Genomic DNA, 20,182 nt, shown 5'->3' with positions numbered 1-20,182 from the left:
TTCAACCCTCACTCCTTTCCTCTTTTACATTTTTTATTTTTTGTAGAGATGAGGTCTTGCTGTGTTGCCCACGCTCTTCTCCAACTCCTAGCCTCAAGGCGTCTTCCTGTCTTGGCCTCCCAAAGTGCTAAGATTACAGGCATGAGCCACCACATCTAGCTGTTTTTTATTGATAAAAAATTTGAGGTTTAGAGGGCTTTAAGTTCACAGTTTCTCAACTGAGAAGGGGCACAAATGTAACTTAAATCCAAACTTTGCAACTTCAGATCCTGGGCTGCTAACCAGACACTGAGCTCGGAGTGCAGCTGGGACGTCCGTCCACTGTGGAGCCTCTCCTTGCTTTCGGTCCACTGAGCCCCACACGTTGTTGAGTGTCTGGTTGGCTCCTTGCCCTCACAGGACAGGAAAGCAAAATCTCTGTTCCTTTGTGGGGACCTTTCTTTTGTAGGTGAAAGGGACAGAAATATGATTCTGGCTTCCCTGATGGTGAATGCAGGAGCACTTTCGGATAAATTACAATAGAGAGGAGTCAACTTATTTAAACAAACTGAGGTGAAGCCCGAGATTGCAGTTAACAGTGAAAAAATTTAAAGCAAGTGCCTGGATGGCCGCGAAGCAGTGCCCAGGAGACCCAATTTACATGAAACAGACGATCATTGTCACTCATTCATGATTTTTTGAGCACCAGCCACATGCCAGGTCCAGGACCAGAAGAAACTTGGGTGTAGGTGAGGTCACAGGACCAGTCCCTGCCCCAGCTGAACATCAGGAAGCCAGCGTGGGAGCGCACGCCCTGGCTGACTGGGACTGCGGCAGGGACCTGGGGTTTCATTCAGATCACCGTGAAGAGATGGTTTCCCAAATGAGACCTCTCTGGAGATGGTTCATTCCACCCCACAGTGGCCATCCGAAACACTGTGGTGACCCGAGGGCTCCACTGCCCCAAACCCCAAAATCACACTCCAGGATGAGAAACCTAAAAGTATATCTTGATGAGTCTTCATAGCTGGAAACCACCCCTCATGGATCCACAGGCTGCATTTGATGAAGGGAGAGTCCAGGAAATCGAGCCATTCCAGGCAGACATGTAGCAAAAGCCCAAGCCAGGATCCACCCTCATGCAATAAATAACACCTGTGCACATAAGAGAGGCGACAGGCAGGGCCTCCCTGGGGACCTGGGCCTGTGGCACATGAAGAAACACCCAAGAGAGCACAAAGTTCCAATGCCATGACCAGATATTCCGGTGCCAGCCATGCTTCTGGGTCCCAGCGAAAGACACACAAATCCGTGTCCTTGGGGACCCACGGTCTGGTGATCTAGGGCTGGCCGGGTCGCACGCTTCTTTTCAAGGGCTTGAAAGCCTCTGCATGGATGCAACTTTGGGGGAAAAGTAACCCTAACACTCTGCTTCTCTCATCCTCCCCTCTTCTGTGTATATGTCTGTCTCTTTCTCTCTGTGCGTGCCCTTCCCCACTCCCATCCCCATTCCTCTCTTTTTATTATATTTTGGTGGCGTGTGGTTCAATTTCTGTTGGTCCTCTCGTGTGGCCCCTCCCCTGCTGCAGAACTCGTCCAGCTCAGCCTCCTCTGAAGCCTCGGAAACCTGCCAGTCAGTGAGCGAGTGCAGCTCCCCCACCTCTGTCAGCTCGGGCTCCACCATGGGTGCCTGGGTGTCCACAGAGAAGGTGACCGCCTGGGTGGCAGCCACAGCGGCCCCACTCTCCCTGGTCCCCCAGCCTGCTGCTCACACAGCCCTCACAGCCGCGGCAACCTGGAAGCTCAGAATCAACACCAAGAATGGGGCTCCTCTTGGGGACAGAGGGTGGGACAAGGCTGAGGGCATTTTCTAGAATGAGTGCCTGGCTGCTGAACAAGGACCACATGGTCGTCCCAAGGGAGAGGAAGGGGTATGGGGAATTTGGAGGTGTGAAGGCTTTCTCCCAGACCAGGTGTTGCGTGCCTATCCATCCTCCTCCCTCCCTTCCCGAGCCACCCACCAGACCGCTGGATGAGCCATGTCACTGTGCCAGAGGCTGTGTGCTCTTCTGCTTTTTAGTTTGCACCCCCACCCCCTGCCCTTGATTGAGAATGTGCTCCTGAGCAATGTGAAGATTTTGGAAACCTAGAATGAACAGATTCATTTGAAGATGCTTTGGAATTTTAAAATTTGCATAATGAAATGAGCAAATCATTATCACCATGAAATGAGGCTTCGTTAGTTACTTAATCAAAAACCATTGAGAAGGCCCCAAATTGAGGGCACTGATCAATTCCCGAACTTCTAAAACGTAGGTCAAACATAGATGCTTATTTGGTGTCAAATTGATGTGCATTCTTTGCACCCCGGCTCTTTTCTCCTGCATCACGGATCATCCGTGAGCAGCGGAGCCCCTGTTTGTTTTACTTATAAATATTCAGGTTTCCCCTCCCTTGAATGTCAATGCCATTTTGTATCTCCGCACTCATCCTGTTATATTAATTTTTTTTCCTTTTCCCCCCTTTTTGTTTGTTTCCAGTTGTCTAATGGGTTTTCTCACTATAGTTTATCAAGTGAGTCCCACGTGGGGCCCACGGGTGCAGGCCTTTTCCCTCATTGCCTGCCTGCCTCCCGCCTGCTCCCTCGGGTCACCTCTGTCCACCTTCCAGACTACGCTCATTATTACACCATTGGGCCCGGCATGTTCCCGTCATCTCAGATCCCTAGCTGGAAGGTTTGTGTCTCTCCCCCTCCTCCTCTCCCCCTGTCATTGCCTCTGTGCTCACCCCTCTTCTGTTCCACCCCCCACCACCCCGACTCTCCCCTTACCCCCTTTCTTTCACACTCTGCCTTCTTCCCCATAATGCCCCTCCCTCAGGAAACTCCCACTGAGGGAGAACCAGAAAGCAGCCGGCAGCTCTAAGACAGCAATTTCCACAGGTAGCTGGGGCTGAGGGTTTTCCTTCAGGGGACTTTGGTCAACCCCTGATAGATGGCAGCGCAGTGTGCATCGCAGGCAGCGGCAGTCCCAAGTTGAAAGGCCCAGTTTTGCATCAAGTTGAAATCTGTGGGTTGATCCCTCCCAGGGGCCACCTGGGGGTGTCAGCATGATCAGAGCTTCTAGGGGGTCCGGAGCAGGGGACTTTCCTTCTGGCCATGTTTCCCATTTTCCCTGATGAGCTCCCTGCTGGGCTGTGGTAACAGAACCACAACCCAAAGCAGGTTTGGGATGATCATGTTGAGCTTAACAGTACATGCAGACTTTAGTATTAGTCTTGAGTGTTCAAACATGTTTGCTTTAATATAAAGACAAACTTTGAAAATGATCCCCTAGCAAGTCCGATCAATGCTCCTCCAGGAGGATAATGTGCTCTCTTTTGAGAGGAGGACCCTAATTTGAAAAGTAGGCCCCTCGGCTGCCAGCATGTTAAGCCAGTTTTGACTTTAGCCCTCACAGGCTGTGTGGGCCTCTCAAGACTCCTCAGAATCTTTCTACGGCCCCTGGGTGCCTTCCTTTCCTTCTGAGGGCTTGAGAGGGCAGGGAGCCTGCCATGCCCTTTGAGGCTGGTTTCCTGGGAATGGAGGGAGAGGGGCTGATGTTGCTTTAGTGCTCGCTGGTGGCCGTTCCCTAACTGGAAGTCATCCGGGTTAAGGAGCGACGGTCCCTTCAGACAGGAGAAGCAGGGTGCGCTGTCCACTGGCGGGTCCCCTTAGCTTACACTGGTCACCCGTTAGGTGGCTGCTGGGTCTCCTGCTGCCGCCTGGTGGGTGAGGGTTTTTAATCTTTGGGCAGAGACGAGGAAAAGGGAGGTACACAGGGGGCTCCCAAAGGGTTTTCCATTCCTTGCCCTTTAGAGCCTGGAGAGGGCAGGCAGAGGTCCTGTGGCTTGTCCCAGCCGGAGGCTCCCCTTTAGGGGCCCAGCTGCCTTCTCTGGGGAGCTGTCTATGGGGTCGCTGCAGCCCTCCAGTGGAGGCAGAGGCCCTGGCTCCTGACCGCACTTGTTCTGCGTAGGACTGGGCTAAGCCAGGGCCCTATGACCAGCCTCTGGTGAACACCCTGCAGCGCCGCAAAGAGAAGCGAGAACCAGACCCCAACGGGGGAGGACCCACTACTGCCAGTGGCCCACCTGCAGCCGCCGAGGAGGCTCAGAGACCACGGAGCATGACTGTGTCGGCTGCCACCAGGGTGACGCTCTTGTTCTCGATATTTGGTTGGGGCCACCTCAGCTTGGCTGGGGATCATATTCTGGCCAGCAACTGGGGGGCCGAGGCAGCCTTGCAGCTGGAGGGACCTGGGCTGCATTTCCTGACTTCCTGCCCTACCGCAGAGTCCCTGGGAAGAAGCTTTGTGTGGGAATGAGAGAGGCAGAGCTTTCTAGGGTCAGAGTGGGACCCAAGCAAATCAGTAGCCCCCTGGGCCCATAGGCGTGTGGCGCTCATGGGGGCAGAACAGGAGTGACATTGAGGCCCCCCCGAAGCAACCTATGTGTCTCTCTCCTCCAACCTGCAGCCTGGCGAGGAGATGGAGGCTTGTGAGGAGCTGGCCCTGGCCCTGTCTCGGGGCCTGCAGCTGGACACCCAGAGGAGCAGCCGGGACTCGCTTCAGTGCTCCAGCGGCTACAGCACCCAAACAACCACCCCCTGCTGCTCTGAGGACACCATCCCTTCCCAAGGTACGAGGCAGCCTGGGGTACGCAGTTAGGCTTTCTGAGCAGCACCAGGTGAGGAGATAGAAAACTGCTGGTCCATTTTAACCACAGCCTCACCACTGGCTAACTAACAGGCGTCAGGATCGTTCTCGTTATCTGGGAATGCTTTGGGGAGCTCATCTGTAGTTGTCAGGTAGCTGCCATGTAAGAAAGGGGTCTGGATTTTCACAGCTTTTTGCGTTTTGCAGCATCATACACAAGTCTCCAATTTGAATGGAGACGTGCTGTAGTAAGAATAGCTTCAGGCCAGGCGCAGTGGCTTACACTGTAATCCCAACATTTTGGGACTCTGAGGCAAGCAGATTGCTTGAGCTGCAGAAGTTCGAGACCAGCCTGGGAAACATGGCGAAACCCTTGTCTCTACAGAAAATGCAAAAATTAGCCAGGTGTGGTGGCACACACCTGTGATCCCAGCTACTCTGGAGGCTGAGGTGCAAGGATTGCTTGATCCACGACTGCACCACTGCACTCCAGCCCGGGCAACAAAACGAGACCCTGTCTCAAAGGAATAGCTTCATTTTTGTTTTAGCACTTTGCACTACACACTTTATGGTTATTTTCCAATTTAATCTTTACAGCCACTTATGGGGTAGGTATTTTTATCCCTGTTTTACAGAAGTGGAAATTAAGGTTCAATAACTTGCTCATATTCACACAACCAGTAAGTAGCAGAACTGGAGTTTGAACCTGTGTGTTAGAGTGTAATGCCCAAGTTCTTAACCTATTCCAGCCAAATCCTCTATCAGACCTGCCTCCCTCATCCTCATGTCCACTGCACACACAAGTCAGGCAAGATGAAAATCTAACAGCTGGAATATCTATGATAATTGACCAAAAGCTATGCCATTCATCATTCAAAACCTCTAAGACAGTGAGTCTTATTGGAGGGTGATTTTCTTTCCCAGGGGACATTTGGCAATGACTGCAGACATTTCTGGTTGTCACAACTGAAGGGGTACTACTGGCACCTAGTGGGCACAGGGCAGGGATACTGCTTAAACATCCTGGAATACACAGCACAGCCCCTCCCCACCATGTCCTCCGTAACAAAGAACTATCTAGCCCAAATGGTCAATAGTACGGCGGTTCAGAATCAGTGCTGTGAGCTGTTTAATCTGTAAGCTCCCGCATCATCCTGAGATTGGTCTTATAAGGAAGGGAGCACGTCACACTGATGGAAACTGTCTTCGTCCCTTGTTGTCAGGGACTCACTGTCAGTAGCTTTGTTCTTTGTCTAGCCCTTGCCTCTCCAGTTAATCATCAGGGAGATGTTATCGCGTAGGCTAGTCCGTTTGAGGTTTGATCTTCATGTTGAATTCTGGACTGGAGAATTTGTCTGCTTTCATCTCCCTTATCCCTCCCAGAGATGCTTGGAGGGAGCTTCGCTGCAGCCTAGCAGCTTTACCTTCTTCCCCATTGACGATATTTGAGTGCCTACCATGTCCAGCACCGTTCTAGGTACTGGGGACACATCAGTGAACAAAGCAAAGATCCCTGCCAGGGAGTTCATAGTTGGTGAGGCTTTCTGAAGATGGTAGAAAAGCCTGGGGGAAGCTTGGGATGAGACTGTGCGTACCCTGGCTTGCGTGCCTTTTGTCCTCCCAGCACAGAAGAATCAAAAAGCAAAGCTGCTGTCTTGAATATGTCTAACCAAATCCTATAATCAGTTTCAGATTATGATTATTTCTCTGTAAGTGGTGACCAGGAGGCAGATCAACAGGAGTTCGACAAGTCCTCCACCATTCCAAGAAACAGCGACATCAGCCAGTCCTACCGACGGATGTTCCAAGCCAAGCGTCCAGCCTCAACTGCTGGCCTCCCCACCACCCTGGGACCTGCTATGGTCACTCCAGGGGTTGCAACTATCCGACGGACCCCTTCCACCAAGCCTTCTGTCCGCCGGGGAACCATTGGAGCTGGTCCCATCCCCATCAAGACGCCCGTGATCCCTGTCAAGACCCCAACGGTCCCAGACCTCCCAGGGATGTTGCCAGCCCCTCCAGATGGGCCAGAAGAGCGGGGGGAGCACAGCCCTGAGTCGCCATCTGTGGGTGAGGGCCCCCAAGGTGTCACCAGCATGCCCTCCTCAATGTGGAGCGGCCAAGCTTCCGTTAACCCTCCACTTCCAGGCCCGAAGCCCAGTATCCCTGAGGAGCACAGACAGGCAATTCCAGAAAGTGAAGCCGAAGACCAGGAACGGGATCCCCCAAGTGCCACTGTCTCCCCAGGCCAGATTCCAGAGAGTGACCCTGCAGACCTGAGCCCAAGGGATACTCCACAAGGAGAAGATATGCTGAACGCCATCCGAAGGGGCGTGAAACTGAAGAAGACCACAACAAATGATCGCTCGGCCCCTCGCTTCTCTTAGGCTCACAAGAAACACGCCAGTGGGCAATGAACTGTTTCATTAATAAAACCTAATTTGTCTTGATCCATTCCAATCTATAATAAAACAAAAGATTTTGTAGGCAACTCGGAATATAGCTCTTTTGAAAGTACTCGACACCTTTAGATAAGAATTAAAACCAACCTATGTAACTGACATAATCTTGATCTTTTAATTTGTAAATATTGACAATTTTCTTTCTGCACATTTTAATCTTAGTTTCCCTTTTGATTTTTCTGAAGGTGCCAAATTCCATTTAACTTTTTTACAAGTCTTTGTAAAATTTTAAATGCATAAGGGTGGGGGTTGGGGCAGGGCAACCACGAAGTAGTTAATTTTAGAAAAGGATTTACTATACTTCACTCTTCTTTTTCTTCCCCCACAAGCTTTTGTAGAGGCATTGTAGTAGTCTAGCTTAGAAGCAAATGCAAGTTATTTTAATGTACAAACTAAATGGCTAAGAGGTAAAATCCTCATTTAAATATACTATGTTCTAGATGAAAAGAGCAGGAGTAACAATTGATGAGCAATATTCAGAGTGAAGTAAATCTGGAAATGGTAGACTGTGTTGGGATTGGGGGGAGGGCCATGGGAGGGGCACACCGTCAACATAGCCGATCCTGTTACATTTAAGAGTAGCCTCGTAGGTTGAATTTCTTCTAGTAGCTTCATGGTAAATGCATCCGAATAAGCCATACTGGATTGCAGTGTTTGTTTCTGTAGGGTGTTTAAGGACTTCCTTTCTCCCACGATTCCTCTGGACTGCACACAGCACCCACCTCCAGCCCCATGCATGCTGCTGCCGCTGGGCAGTCGTAGAAGCCCCCACTTCAGTTTCTCGTTGATTGTACTCACCTTCATGGAATCCAAATACATCCAAAAGGGTAAGGCAGTTTTAAAAAATGTGAAAACATTTAAAAATGATAGCAGGGAATTCTTATAGTAAATGCCTTTTACTTAACTGTGCCCAGCAGGCTGGGTGCGTTAAAAAGCCCAAATATTTTGAAAACACTCGAACGGATTTGACAAGGGTAGCCAGCTTGGAGTCTAGCAAGCAACTTGCCAATGTGTTTACCAATCTGGGGGCTTGTTTTTCTTTTCTTCTTTCAAATAAATGGCAGTTAACTGGCTTCACAGTAAACATTGAAGAGAGGAGGATTTGGTTATTGTCACTGGGAATCTGACCACTATACTGTCCTTTTTTGTATTCTGGGTAATGTTTTTTGGAAAGGATTTGTCTTTTCTTTTTTAAATGAAAGTTAAATTTGTTATAATGCCCACACCCTAAAACCAACAGAGATTTGTAGATTTAAAGGGATCACATTTGAAGACAATAGTGTTTAAGAAAGCAAGCAAGTCCCTTAGCAGTCAGGTCAGTTAACAGGGCACATTTCTGACCTAACCCTCTCAAGGAAGAGGAGGAGCTTGGTGGGTCTCATACACCCTGCAGATTCCTGTTGGCTCTAACCCTCAATTACCTAATCTTATGCTTTAACACATAACTGCATTGGATGTGAGAGTAACGTGCCGTATGGTCATTGTTCTATATATTAACATTGAACACTGCTGCAATTGCTCAAGGACATTTTATGTTACGGCTTTAAAGCAAAGGCATGATTATTAGAAACTATTTAAGCTTTTTTCTTTGAAAAACAAGCTCCTTTTACAGAATATAAGCAACAGTAGTGCCTGTGGTTTAGCCCACCAATCTTGATGACTAAAAGTAGCTGATGCATTGTGCATATGATGCTTGAGATGGTTTTTGCAAAAGCAGAAATCGCTGCAAGGTAATCACAATAGATAAAAGTGGTATTTTAAACCTTTGAAATAAATGGATGTAACTGTACCTTGGTACAGCTTTTCACTTGTTTAGTTTTTAAACGTTAGTATAATCTGAATAAATAAAATGTTGCCAAATTCAATGTAGAAAGAATGTGACGACACACCTTGGGTAGTTCTGCTTGTGTTTTTGCATATTGTAAAAGCAGTGTCACAGCTAAAAATAAAGAAATCGTTTCTAACGGTAAATTATTGTGGTTTAGTTGCTAGTTTGTACTGAGAGTTGACCTCTCCCTGTGCAGTTTTTTGTTCTAAACTTGTATAAATAACAATTGTGTACTGTGTCTCCCTTCTACATTGTAACAATTGCTTCAGCCTACGTTATAAATAAAGAACCACTAGATTAAAAAAGTCATGTATTTCAAGTCTTGTTACAATTCAGTTTGAGGTCTTAGTCAAATGTTAGAAGATGGACTGGGACTCAAATAGAGCTTACATAGAAAGTGACAAAATATTTTTGTGATGGCTATAAGATCATTAGTTGCCTGAAACTATCTGAAAACAGTTCTATCTAATGAGGTATCAAGAACTAAAAGCAGCTGTTTTGGGTTGAAAGTTTTAAAAACTGCTTTATCTTTAAAAAACAAGAACAACAAACAAAGCTTCTGAAACATTTAAGGAGTTCTGTTATTCCCTTACCTTTGAGTCCGCAGACAATCCAAGCTACAGTAGCAGAAGCAAAGCTGGAAAACTGCTTCTAAAATAAGCACCACAAAGTTTTATCCCAGATTGGACCATTTAACCCCAACCATCAAACCTCCACCCTTGAGGGAACTCCACAAATTCCAGGCTTATTTGCTGACTATGTACTTCTTAGGGAGAGTTGTTGTTCTAATAAAAACTAAAATTCCATTAGTGAAATCTTTAGAAAACCAAAAAGGTTATTTTTAAATCCTCAGTATTTCTGTTCTTGGCTTTGCTTATTCCTTCCAGTTACCACAGCTAATTAGGCTTTTGACTTGAGAGTTTATTCGCCTCAATCTGGTTCTGCCTCAGTTTTTCCTTACTGGTAATATGTGCTATCCGTGATTTATTGCAGAGAACACAGCTGACCGACTACATGTCCCGTTATTTTCTTCACATGCACAATTGATAAAACAATGATAGTGGCACAGTCACTTGGCATCACGGTAATTCTTAGAAGAACGCCAGTCTACCAGAGACCATTTCATTGATTTTTTTATTAGGGCAAGTGCATGTTGTGTAACGTATTTCACTTGCAAGTATGAAAGATGAGGGGTCTCTCTCTATGTGGGCCGCTCCCGGGGTCTGGTCACAATATGCCACCACAGTGGAGGCAAATCACCTTCCTTTCGGGCAGGGGGCAAAGCTTCAGTTAAAGGACCACCAGGTGACGTTTCCTCCTGCAGCTGCTTAACCTAGAAGGAGGCAAGGAAGGAATCATTACCAAAGGAATCTAATTGACTTCAAAAATCTGTTTGCTGCAGCGAAGGTCAGCTTTATATCCATGGTCTGTCACTGACATGACACACTGATCACAATACTGAAAAGTGTTTTTCGCATAACCTGCTTTATTTTCATACCCACACTTTCAGAAAAGTCTCCTTAAGGGTTTTCCCATTCTTCTAAACAGTAAAGCCTATTCTTCCCCCCACCCCTATTCTTCCTCCCTCCTATTCTTCCCCCCACCCCTTTTCATCACCTGATTATCTGGACCTCCTCTTACTCTGTAGACAAAAACATGACAACTATCATTCCAATTCTCCTTGTCACAGTCCCCCACTCACTGACCAGAAAAACATTTATTTTTGTGTCTCAGCTAAGTGTTCTCCAAAAGCACCATTAAGAAACCTTAGTTCATAATATGTTGGGGATGTTCCTTGTAAGCCCCCTTCCTAGCAACCAAGGACAAAAATAAACCACAAAATCACATGTAAAAATATGCCCAGTTCTGCCAAATGCTGCCCTACTACCTCCAGTTCTAGTTATAGCCAAGATAAATGTCCTAACAGAGGATAACCCATTCTGGATTGTGGCTGCCCTGGGCCTCCAGTCACATGTGCTGCTTAATAATGCTGAAGTGATGGCATATGTAAAGGAGGAACTGTTGAGGTTATCCCAGTGATCAGTTGCAGAATGAACCCGTGGCTCACCATGAATATACTTCCAGCTTCTAAACGGTGAGACATTTCTGACAAAACACTGCCCCCTTTGGACACAGTGCCCTTCCTTCGGGTCACCCTTGGCCAAACACTTGCAAAGGTCAATATCCTTAGTGTTATCACCAGAACCAGCACAACTTCCAGATCATGAATTCAAATACCCCACTGTCCAACCACACTCTCCCTTTCCCACTCACTTGTTTAAATGCCTCCTTGAAACTCAGAGAGACTACCATTTCACAGATCCTCCCAACTTGGCCTTCCCTCTCTCCATCTGCCCCCCGGCTTAACTTTGTTTTTTTTCAATCCAGCTCAGATTCCATCATGACAATAGCTTCCTCTCGAATAACCTCAAGTCGCTTGTCACTCTCTCTGAGCAACAGATAAACTGAACCACATACCCTCAGGCCTGTACTCATACAGCTTAGTATTGCTAAAGAGAAAAAAGACACTGGAGCAAATCGGAGTCATTACTCACTAACTATTCCCAACCTCAAAAGGGCCTTCGCCACCTGGCCATCCTAGTACTCTCCAGCAAGCCCCTCCTCTCCCCATGACTATCACACCTTCTCCCCGTGACTATCACATATTCTCCAAACATGCTGCGCCCACTTGTTCTGGGCTTTTCCTCCTATTTCACTAAAAAAAAAAGCCAAAAACCAAAAAACAAAAAAGCTATTACACAAGTCTGTCATCTTCAAAACTTCTAACCCAAATTTATATATAATCTTTTGCCCAATTATAATGGACAAAGAATCCTTTCTCCTTTTCTTCTTTCTCTACACTCTCTCCTAAAGATTCCATACATCTCTCCATGGCTTTTAAAACTGAAAACTCCCAAGTTTCTGTTTCTAGGCCAAATCTCTCCTGGGAGTTCCAGATTTCCACATCTAAAGCTGGCTTCTGACATCTGCACTTGATATGTCACAGGATTCTCAAACTTCAGCCTTCCAAAATGAATTCTCGATTGCTGCTCTGACACCTGTGCCCCCTTCCCCAATCTTCCCTATCTTGGTAAACATCACCAAACTCCAGATGTTAAAGCTTCAAACCCAGAAACCATTCTCTCTCTCTTTTTTTTTTTTTTTTTTTTTGAGATGGAGTCTTGCTCTGTCACCCAGGCTGGAGGACAGTGGTGCAATCTCAGCTCACTGCAACCTCCACCTCCTGGGTTCAAGCAATTCTCCTGCCTTGGCCTCCCAAGTAGCTGGGATTACACGTGTACACCACCACGCCCAGCTAATTATTTGTACTTTTAGTAGAGACGGGGTTTCACCATCTCTAGTTCAGGCTGGTCATGAACTCTTGACCTCAAGCTATCACCCACTTTGGCCTCCCAAAGCGCTGGGATTACAGGTGTGAGCCACTGCACCCTGCCCCGGAAACCATTCTTGATTCCTCCCTGTCCCTTGCCCACCCTCAACATCCAGTCAGTCGTCACATCCCTCCAAATGATGTCCTGAGTAAATTTCTTTCTATATCCACTTCATCCACCCTGGTGCTGATCATGACAACCTTTTGACTAAACTTCTGCAATAATCCTAGAAGGGTCTCTGCTTCTTCTCTTCCCCTCTCCAATATAGTCTTCACACTACAGCAAGATTGAGCTTTTAAAAATATAACTGACCATCCTAACATGACTAAAAAATGCCTAAGACTCTAGTGGAGAGGCAGGTTAAGGGACCGTATGGCAAGAAGGCAAGAAAGTCAGGCAAAGGACTAAAGAGAAGGAGATCTGAAGTAAAATCAAAGACAAAGCCAAAAAGACCAGGGAATGCACCTTAACTTACTTGTAAGGTGGTTATAAATGTTAAATTGATACACTTAGATACCACAGTATATCTGAGAAGTAAGGGCCCAGAGTAACTGTCATGTCTGGAATCTGGACCTCTGCACGTGGGGATCAAAACTTGACTCCATCTACATAGCGAAGGAATATTGAAGTACAAGTAGAACGCACCTCTCGTTCCCAGCTTTCCCTCCGCAGTTTCTTCCACTGTTCTCTCTTGGCAAAGTAATCAGGATACATTGCCTTCTCAGAAGGATGCCAGTCATCTAAGCACCATTCTGGGACCTGTCAGGAGAGGAAATCATGGTATCAATCCACAGGACACACTTACCTATCCCTGATAGGGCTTGCTCAGGAGATGTAAGACAAAGATCAAGGTACATTTTTATTTTTATAACCACTGCAACTACCAGACTGTTTCTAACTCTAAGCAAGGAACAGCAGAGGATAAGCAGGAACCAATAATAAAGGAAAATGCCTTAGAGTCAAACACGGTGCTGAAAAATAGCACCATCATCAGTCCAAGGAGAACTGGCTTCATTCCTCCCCTACCTGCCTTCTCTAAATATCCAGAGTAGTCTTATCTTACTTGGAACTCTTAATTAGAGTATCTCAGAAATATTAAGCATCAATCCAAGTTGGTTAACTTTAAAGTCTAAAATGAACTTTGTTATAGCAAAAAGTATACTGTATGATCTTGAATCTGAAAGTAGAAAGTCTTAATGACATCTCAGAGAAAACTGACACCTAAAAAACAGTACTGGCACACCTTAGAGATACTGTGGGTTTGGATCCACACCGCTGCAATATAGCAAATATCACAATAAAGCAAGTCACAAAATGTTTTTGGTTTCCCAGTGCATATAAAAGTTATGTTTATACTATACTATAAAGTGTCCGATAGCATTATGATGTCTGTTGAGATGGAGTCTCCTGGTGAAGATTTTGTGAATATTGATTAAATAACAAAGGACTTTGAATAGTACAACTTAGTTGATAAAGCAGTGACAGGGTTTGAGAGGATTGACTCCAATTTTGAAAGAAGTTCTTCTGTGGGTAAAATGCCATCAAAAGGCATTACATGCTATAGAAATATTTCGTGAAAGGAAAAGTCAATTGATGTGGCAAACCTCACATAATATACATAAAAAATGTACATAATTTAAAAATACATTATTGGTTGGGCGAGGTGGCTCCTGCCTTTATTCCCAGCCCTTTGAAGGCTGAGGTAGGGAGATTCTATGAGGGTAGGAGTTCGAGACCAGCCTGGACAACATAGCAAGATTCCATCTCTACAAAAAATGAAATAAATTAGCTAGGTGTGGTGGTGTTCACCTGTATTCTTAGCTACTTGGTTGGCTAGGACAGGAGAACTGCTTGAGCCCAGGGGGTCCAGGCTACAGTGAGCTATGATAATGCTACTGCACTCCAGTCTGGGCAACAGAGGGAGACCGTTTTCAAAACAAAAACAAAAGAAATACGTTATTGATAAAAACTCCAACAATCATCTGAGCCATCAGAAAATCAATCTTTTTACTGGTGGAGAGAATTGTGTCAATGTTGATGGCTGGTGACTAAACAGGGTGATGTTTGCCGACGGTTGGAGTGGCTTTGGCAATTTCCTAAAATAACAATGAGGTTTGCCACATCAATTGACTCTTCCTTTCACCAAACACTTCTATAGCATGTGATGCCATTTGATAGCATTTTACCCACGGAAGAACTTCTTGCAAAACTGGAGTCAATCCTCTCAAACCCTGCTGCTGCTTAATCAACTAAGTTGATGTACTGTGTGAAGTCCTTTGTTACCATTTCAACAATGTTCACAAAATCTTCACCAGGAGACTCCATCTCAAGAAACCACTTTCTTATTCATCCATAAGAAGCAGCTCTTCATCTGTTCAAGATTTATCATGAGATTACAGCAATTCAGTCACGTCCTCAGGATCAACTTCTATTCTGGCTCTCTTGCTATTTCCACAACTTCTGCAGTTACTTCCTCTGCTGAAGTCTTGAGCCCTTCAAAGTCATCCACAAGGGTTGGAATCAACTTCTTCCAACCCCATTAAAGCTGACATTTTGATCTCTCCCCATGAATCACAAATATCCTTAATGGCATTTAGAATGGTGAATTCTTTCCAGAAAATTTTACTATGCCCAAATCCATCAGAGGAATCAACATCTATATCAACTATAACTGTGCAAAATATATTTCTTAAATAATAAAACTTGCACGTTGAAATTACTCCTTGATCCATGGGCTGTAGAATGGATGTTAGTAGACATGGTAGCAGGTCTTGACAGTGGGTTTGAAAGATTCAGTAAACCATGTTGTACACAGATTTGCTGTAACTCAGGCTTTGTTATTCCATTTCTAGGGCACAGGCAGAGTAGGTTTAGCATAATTCTTAAGGACCCCAGGATTTTCAGAATGGCAAATGAACAATGGCTTCAACTTAAAACCACCAGTTGCATTAGCCCCTAACAAGAAAGTCAGCCTGTCCTTGAAGTTTTGAAGCCAGGCATTGACTTCTCTCAAGGTATGAAAGTTCTAGATGGTATCTTATTCCAAAAACAGGCTACTTCATCTCCACTGAAATTCTGTTGTTGAGTACAGCCACCTTCATCAACTATCTTAGCCAGCTTTTGTGTAATAATTTGCTGCAGCTTTTCCATCAGCACTTGTTACTTCACCTTGCACATCTGTGTTACAGAGATGGCTTTTTTTCCTTAAACCTCATGGACCAACCTCTACTAGCTTCCAACTTTTTTTCTGCAGCTTCCTCATCTCTCTCGGCCTTCACAGAAATGAAGAGTTAAAGACTTGCTCTGGATTAGGCTTTGGCTTAAGGGAATGTTGTAGCTGGTTTGATCTTTTGTCCCAACCACTAAAACGTTCTCCGTATCAGCAATGAGACTGTTTCACTTATCATTTGTGTGTTCACTGGAGCAGCACTTTTAATTTCCTTAAAAAACCTTTAGTTTCCTTTGCATTCACAACTTGGCTAACCAGCAGAAAAGGCCTAGCTTTCTGCCCATCTTGGCTTTCAACATGCCTTCCTCACTCAGCTTAATCATTTCTAGCTTTTGATTTAAAGTAAGAGATGTGCAACGGATTTAAAGTGAGATACATGTAACTCTTTCTTTCACTTGAACACTTAGAGGCTATGGTATGGACATTAATTTTCCTAATTTCAGTGTTGCTGTGTCTTAGGGAATAGGGAGCCCTGAGGAGAGGGATAGAGGGAGAGGAACTACTGGTCGGTGACAGTCAGGACACACACATTTATGGATTAAGTCTGCTGTCTTATATGGGCATGGTTTTTATGCCCCCAAACAACGACAATAGTAACATCGACGGTGACTGATCACAGTTCACCACAACAGATAGACTAATAATAAAAAAAAGTCTGAAATCTTGCAGGAATTGCCAAACTGAGAAACAGAGACAGGAAGTGAGCCCATGGTGTTGGAAAAATGGTGCCCATAGACTCGCTCAGCACAGGGTTGCCACAAACCTTCAATCTGTAAAAATACAGTATCTGCCAAGCACAATAAAACAAAATGCAGTAAAATAAGGTAGGCCTGTGTCTGACAACTGTCAGGAAAGAAGTCTCCTAGCTACCCCTTAAAGGGCAAGTGATTTCTAAGCCTGAGGTCTGGGACTGAAGAAACAAAGTCTATCTCTCAGAAGGCAGTCATCATTATAATTCTCGCCTACCTTGTAGCAATCGTATCTCTCATAGGAGGTGCCCCCAGGAGAGTCAGGGAAGATGTACGGCTGTGGATGCTGACAGAACCAGAATTCTTCCTCAGCCTCCTTCAGCAGCTGGGTGGCCTTCATCATATCCTTTTCATTCTTATGTTCTTCAAACCGGGCTCTCATCAAACAAGCAAAGTATCGGTATTTGTCTCTTAAACCAAAATGATTTTGAAGATTAGAAATGTTACCTACTCACATGGTCAGAGTTGCTGTCTGACAGGAGGCTGCACTCCTGACACCTTCTGGATGGGCAGTGGGCCTCCCCCAACCCTCCTAATGGAGCAGCCGTATCATCATGGCTGCTTCCTCTAGAGCCCACCAAACAGCAGCAGCAAAAAATAATGTATTAAATATATACCCTAACCATTTTTCTCCTCTTACATCCAACAATGGAAAGAGGATTTAAACAAAAAAGAAAAGAGAATTCGCAAGAGAAACGCTATAACCTCTGTAGGATCATTCAACATTCATTGAATGACAACTTCCATTTCCTTCTATCCTGTGCTAGTCACTATGCTAAATTCTGGAGATACAAAGATGAATAAGAAAGGTGTTACTTGGCAGAAACAGTATTGCTTAGCTCATACAGAGCTGGGTTTGTATCCTGACTCTGACACTAGCTGCATAACCTTAGGCAAGTTAAAGTCAAGTTCTAAAGAAACTGGGCAAAGACCAGCTAGGAGGTTTTGACAGTAATCTAGGACACAGATGACAAGGGCCTGAGAGTAGAGAGCTGTGATGGTGACAGGAGACAGGAGAGACATTTAGAGACATTTAGACTTCCTGGTTATGAGAAGAGGCTCTCCAATCAGACTGTGTAGGCCTGAATCTTAGCTCTGCCACTGCTAGCTGTGTAACCTGGGGCAAGTTAATGTCTTCCGGCAAGGTGCAGTGGCTCATGCCTATAATCCCAGCACTTTGGGAGGCTGAGGTGGGTGGGTGGGTCACCCGAGGTCAGGAGTTCAAGACCAGCCTGGCCAACATGGCAAAACCCTCTCTCTACTAAAAATACAAAAATTAGCTGGGCATGGTGGTGGGCGCCTATAATCCCAGCTACCTGAGAGGCTGAGGCAGGAGAAGCGCTTGAACCCGGAAGATGGAGGTTGTGGTGAGCCAAGATCACGCCATTGCACTCCAGCCTGGGCAACAAGAGCGAAACTCCGTCTCTCGTAAACATTCAATAAGATAAACACACTTTAAAAAGTGCCTGGTACATCCCAAGTGTTCAATAATGTCAGTTACTAATATCATACTAGAAAGAGAATTTACAAAAACCAGTGTCGAATTATACATGGTGTATGAGTATGTGTGTTATTGGCAAAGAAGTAAGGAGCAAATACTTGAGATCAATTCTGAGACTTAAAGCTCAGTAACTAAATTACTAATAATACCATTAGTGGAGGCAGGAAATTTGGGAAAAGAGTCAGAATGGGGAGTGATAGGAAAACAAGTTTGATTTCAAAGAATTTAGATAAATTGAGTTTGAGTTTGAGAGAACAGTTGGTGATCTTTTCAAATTTTTTTTTTTATTATTATTTTTTGAGACAATGTTTCACTCTTGTTGCCCAGGCTGGAGTGCAATGGGGCGATCTTGCCTCACTGCAACCTCTGCCTCCCAGGTTCAAGCGGTTCTTCTGCCTCGGCCTCCCGAGTAGATGGGATTAAAGGCACCCACCACCACACCTGGCTAATTTTTGTATTTTTAGTAGAGACGGGGCTTCACATGTAGGCCAGGCTGTTCTCGAACTCCTGACCTCAGGTGATCCATCCGCCTCAGCCTCCCAAAGTACTGGGATTAAAGGCGTGAGCCACCATGTCCGGTCAACAGTCGGTGATCTAACAAACAATTTGAACTACAGCTCTAGAGACAAATGAGCACAGGTGGTGACTCAAGTCCCAGCACTAAATGAGGCTGCCCAAAGTACATACAGCAACATAGTAAGCCTAGGATGGAACCACAGAGAACAGCACAATGAGGGCAAATGGAGGAAGAAATTAAGGCAAGGATTGAGAAAAAATGTCAGATCTAAAAAATGCTGAGCCTTAGCTGTCATAGTAGCTAGTTTATATCATCTTCCTCTAGGACTATGGACTTTAGTATTCCCAGCTGTAGTTCAGTATTGCTTGAATTCTTTTCCTTCATGTTTAACTTTTTTTGACACATAATAATTGTACCTATTTATGGGGTACATGTGATATTTTAATACATCCATATGATGTATAATGATCAAATCATGATGATTTGGATATTCATCACCTCAAACATTTATCATTTGTGTTGGGATACCTGAATCCTGGATGGCTCAACTTCCTTCATCATCGATTTGTTTACATGTCCATTTTCCCCACTAATCCATGAGCTGCTGCAGCTCAAAAATTGATTACTAACATTTATATATTTAGCATAGAGCATAGAATCTGAATTGCAAATTCTGTCAAATAAATAAATAAGGAAATCTCAAGGAAGAAACTAACAATCCCATCACATTGTACTTGGCCATCTTCCTGCCAAATCAAGAGAAGTATGTCAGTGACTTTCTAATAGTCACATACATGCAATCTGGGCTTCGAGAACACCCTCTGCAATTCTTCCAGGCCTAATCCATTTTCCATGGAGTTTTTTCCCAGAAGCCCTTCTTATAAAATAGGTCTGGGGAGTTCTAAGACTGGAGTGGAGGCCTGGCACTCACACATCTTGGGTTGTCAGCCCACCCTGCATTGAATTTAGGTTATTAAAATCTACAGATTTTAACACTATGCTCTAACACTAGTCTCAGATGGATAGAGAAGGAAAGAGAATTATGTAAGAGGTGAAAAAGATGTAAAGGTAATGAAAAGGACTAGATGAAGCTAAAAAGAGAAAAGCTAATGGGAGGGGTGGACGAATGATGATGATTTGGAGTAAGACCTAAATTTTAACCCTGGCTCAGACACTTACAAACGCTATCACCTTGAGCAAGTTACTAGCTGTACTTACCTCCTTATCTGTAAAATAAGCTTAAGATAATTCCTAACTCCTAGAGTTTTGCTGACTAAAGAAAATAACGCATAGCTTACTGCTGTTAATATTGGAAAGCAGAAGATCGTGAAGAAAACGATTATTTAGCAAGCGCTGGACCCATGACAATTACAATTTTAGGCGTATTCCTTTATTTCACTTAATCTTCCTGCGACCCTCTGCGCTGGTCCTGCGTCCGTTTCACTACACAAAAAGCTGAAGCCCAGACCCGATAAGCAACTCTACAAGATCTCCCGGCCATGGGTGGCGAAGCCTGGATTCGAACCCGGGTCTAGGACAGGATTCTGTGGCGCGAGAGACCACCTTCCAATTCCGTCCCGAAATCCTTGAACCTCCCGGTACCCGGTGGCCTCTCCACCTCCACGGGGCCCCCAGGGTCACTTTCCCAAGTCCTGGGTCCCCATCCCTTACCTGTGGACGCACCACGACTCCAGGTGGCGCAGCGCCCGCTTATAAAGCCGCAACACCTTCTGCTGATGGGTCAGGTAGACCCCCGACACCGATAAGGCCATCACTGAGCTGACCTTCCCCGGCCGCGGGGACAGCCGGGAATCCGTAGGCCTGCGGCAGCTGA

At 45.4% G+C, this 20,182-nt stretch overlaps 2 protein-coding genes across 8 annotated transcripts in view; one reads left to right on the top strand and one right to left on the bottom strand.

Annotated features, from left to right (window-relative positions):
* The window catches only part of MTSS1 (MTSS I-BAR domain containing 1), a 184,192-nt gene extending 174,927 nt beyond the window's left edge, over window positions 1–9,265 (top strand). For 3 of the 7 annotated variants that reach the window (XM_005564044.4, XM_073999407.1, XM_073999405.1), the window contains 4 exons: window positions 1,569–1,688; window positions 3,993–4,166; window positions 4,491–4,653; window positions 6,357–9,265. In XM_005564044.4, coding sequence (XP_005564101.1) covers window positions 1,569–1,688; window positions 3,993–4,166; window positions 4,491–4,653; window positions 6,357–7,057 — 1,158 coding nt within the window. In that variant the 3' untranslated portion in view covers window positions 7,058–9,265. Of the gene's footprint in view, window positions 1–1,568; window positions 1,689–2,519; window positions 2,715–3,992; window positions 4,167–4,490; window positions 4,654–6,356 lie in introns of all 7 variants that reach the window. The other 4 variants (XM_005564042.4, XM_073999406.1, XM_065518606.1 and 1 more) reach the window with 3 other exon arrangements.
* Window positions 9,266–10,080: 815 nt separating this feature from the next.
* NDUFB9 (NADH:ubiquinone oxidoreductase subunit B9) lies at window positions 10,081–20,163 on the bottom strand. The gene is made up of 4 exons (XM_005564045.4): window positions 20,020–20,163; window positions 16,548–16,740; window positions 12,998–13,111; window positions 10,081–10,293 (listed from the first exon to the last, which is right to left on the bottom strand). Exons 1-4 carry the CDS (start codon window positions 20,118–20,120, stop codon window positions 10,162–10,164), a joined length of 540 nt encoding a protein of 179 aa, XP_005564102.3. The 5' UTR covers window positions 20,121–20,163; the 3' UTR covers window positions 10,081–10,161.
* Window positions 20,164–20,182: the final 19 nt, after the last annotated feature.

Source organism: Macaca fascicularis, chromosome 8 (assembly GCF_037993035.2).
Source record: "Macaca fascicularis isolate 582-1 chromosome 8, T2T-MFA8v1.1".
NCBI classification, from domain to species: Eukaryota; Metazoa; Chordata; class Mammalia; order Primates; family Cercopithecidae; genus Macaca; species Macaca fascicularis.
The sequence above is the reverse complement of the archived record's forward strand: the minus strand, read 5'-3'. Positions and strand labels throughout refer to the sequence as shown.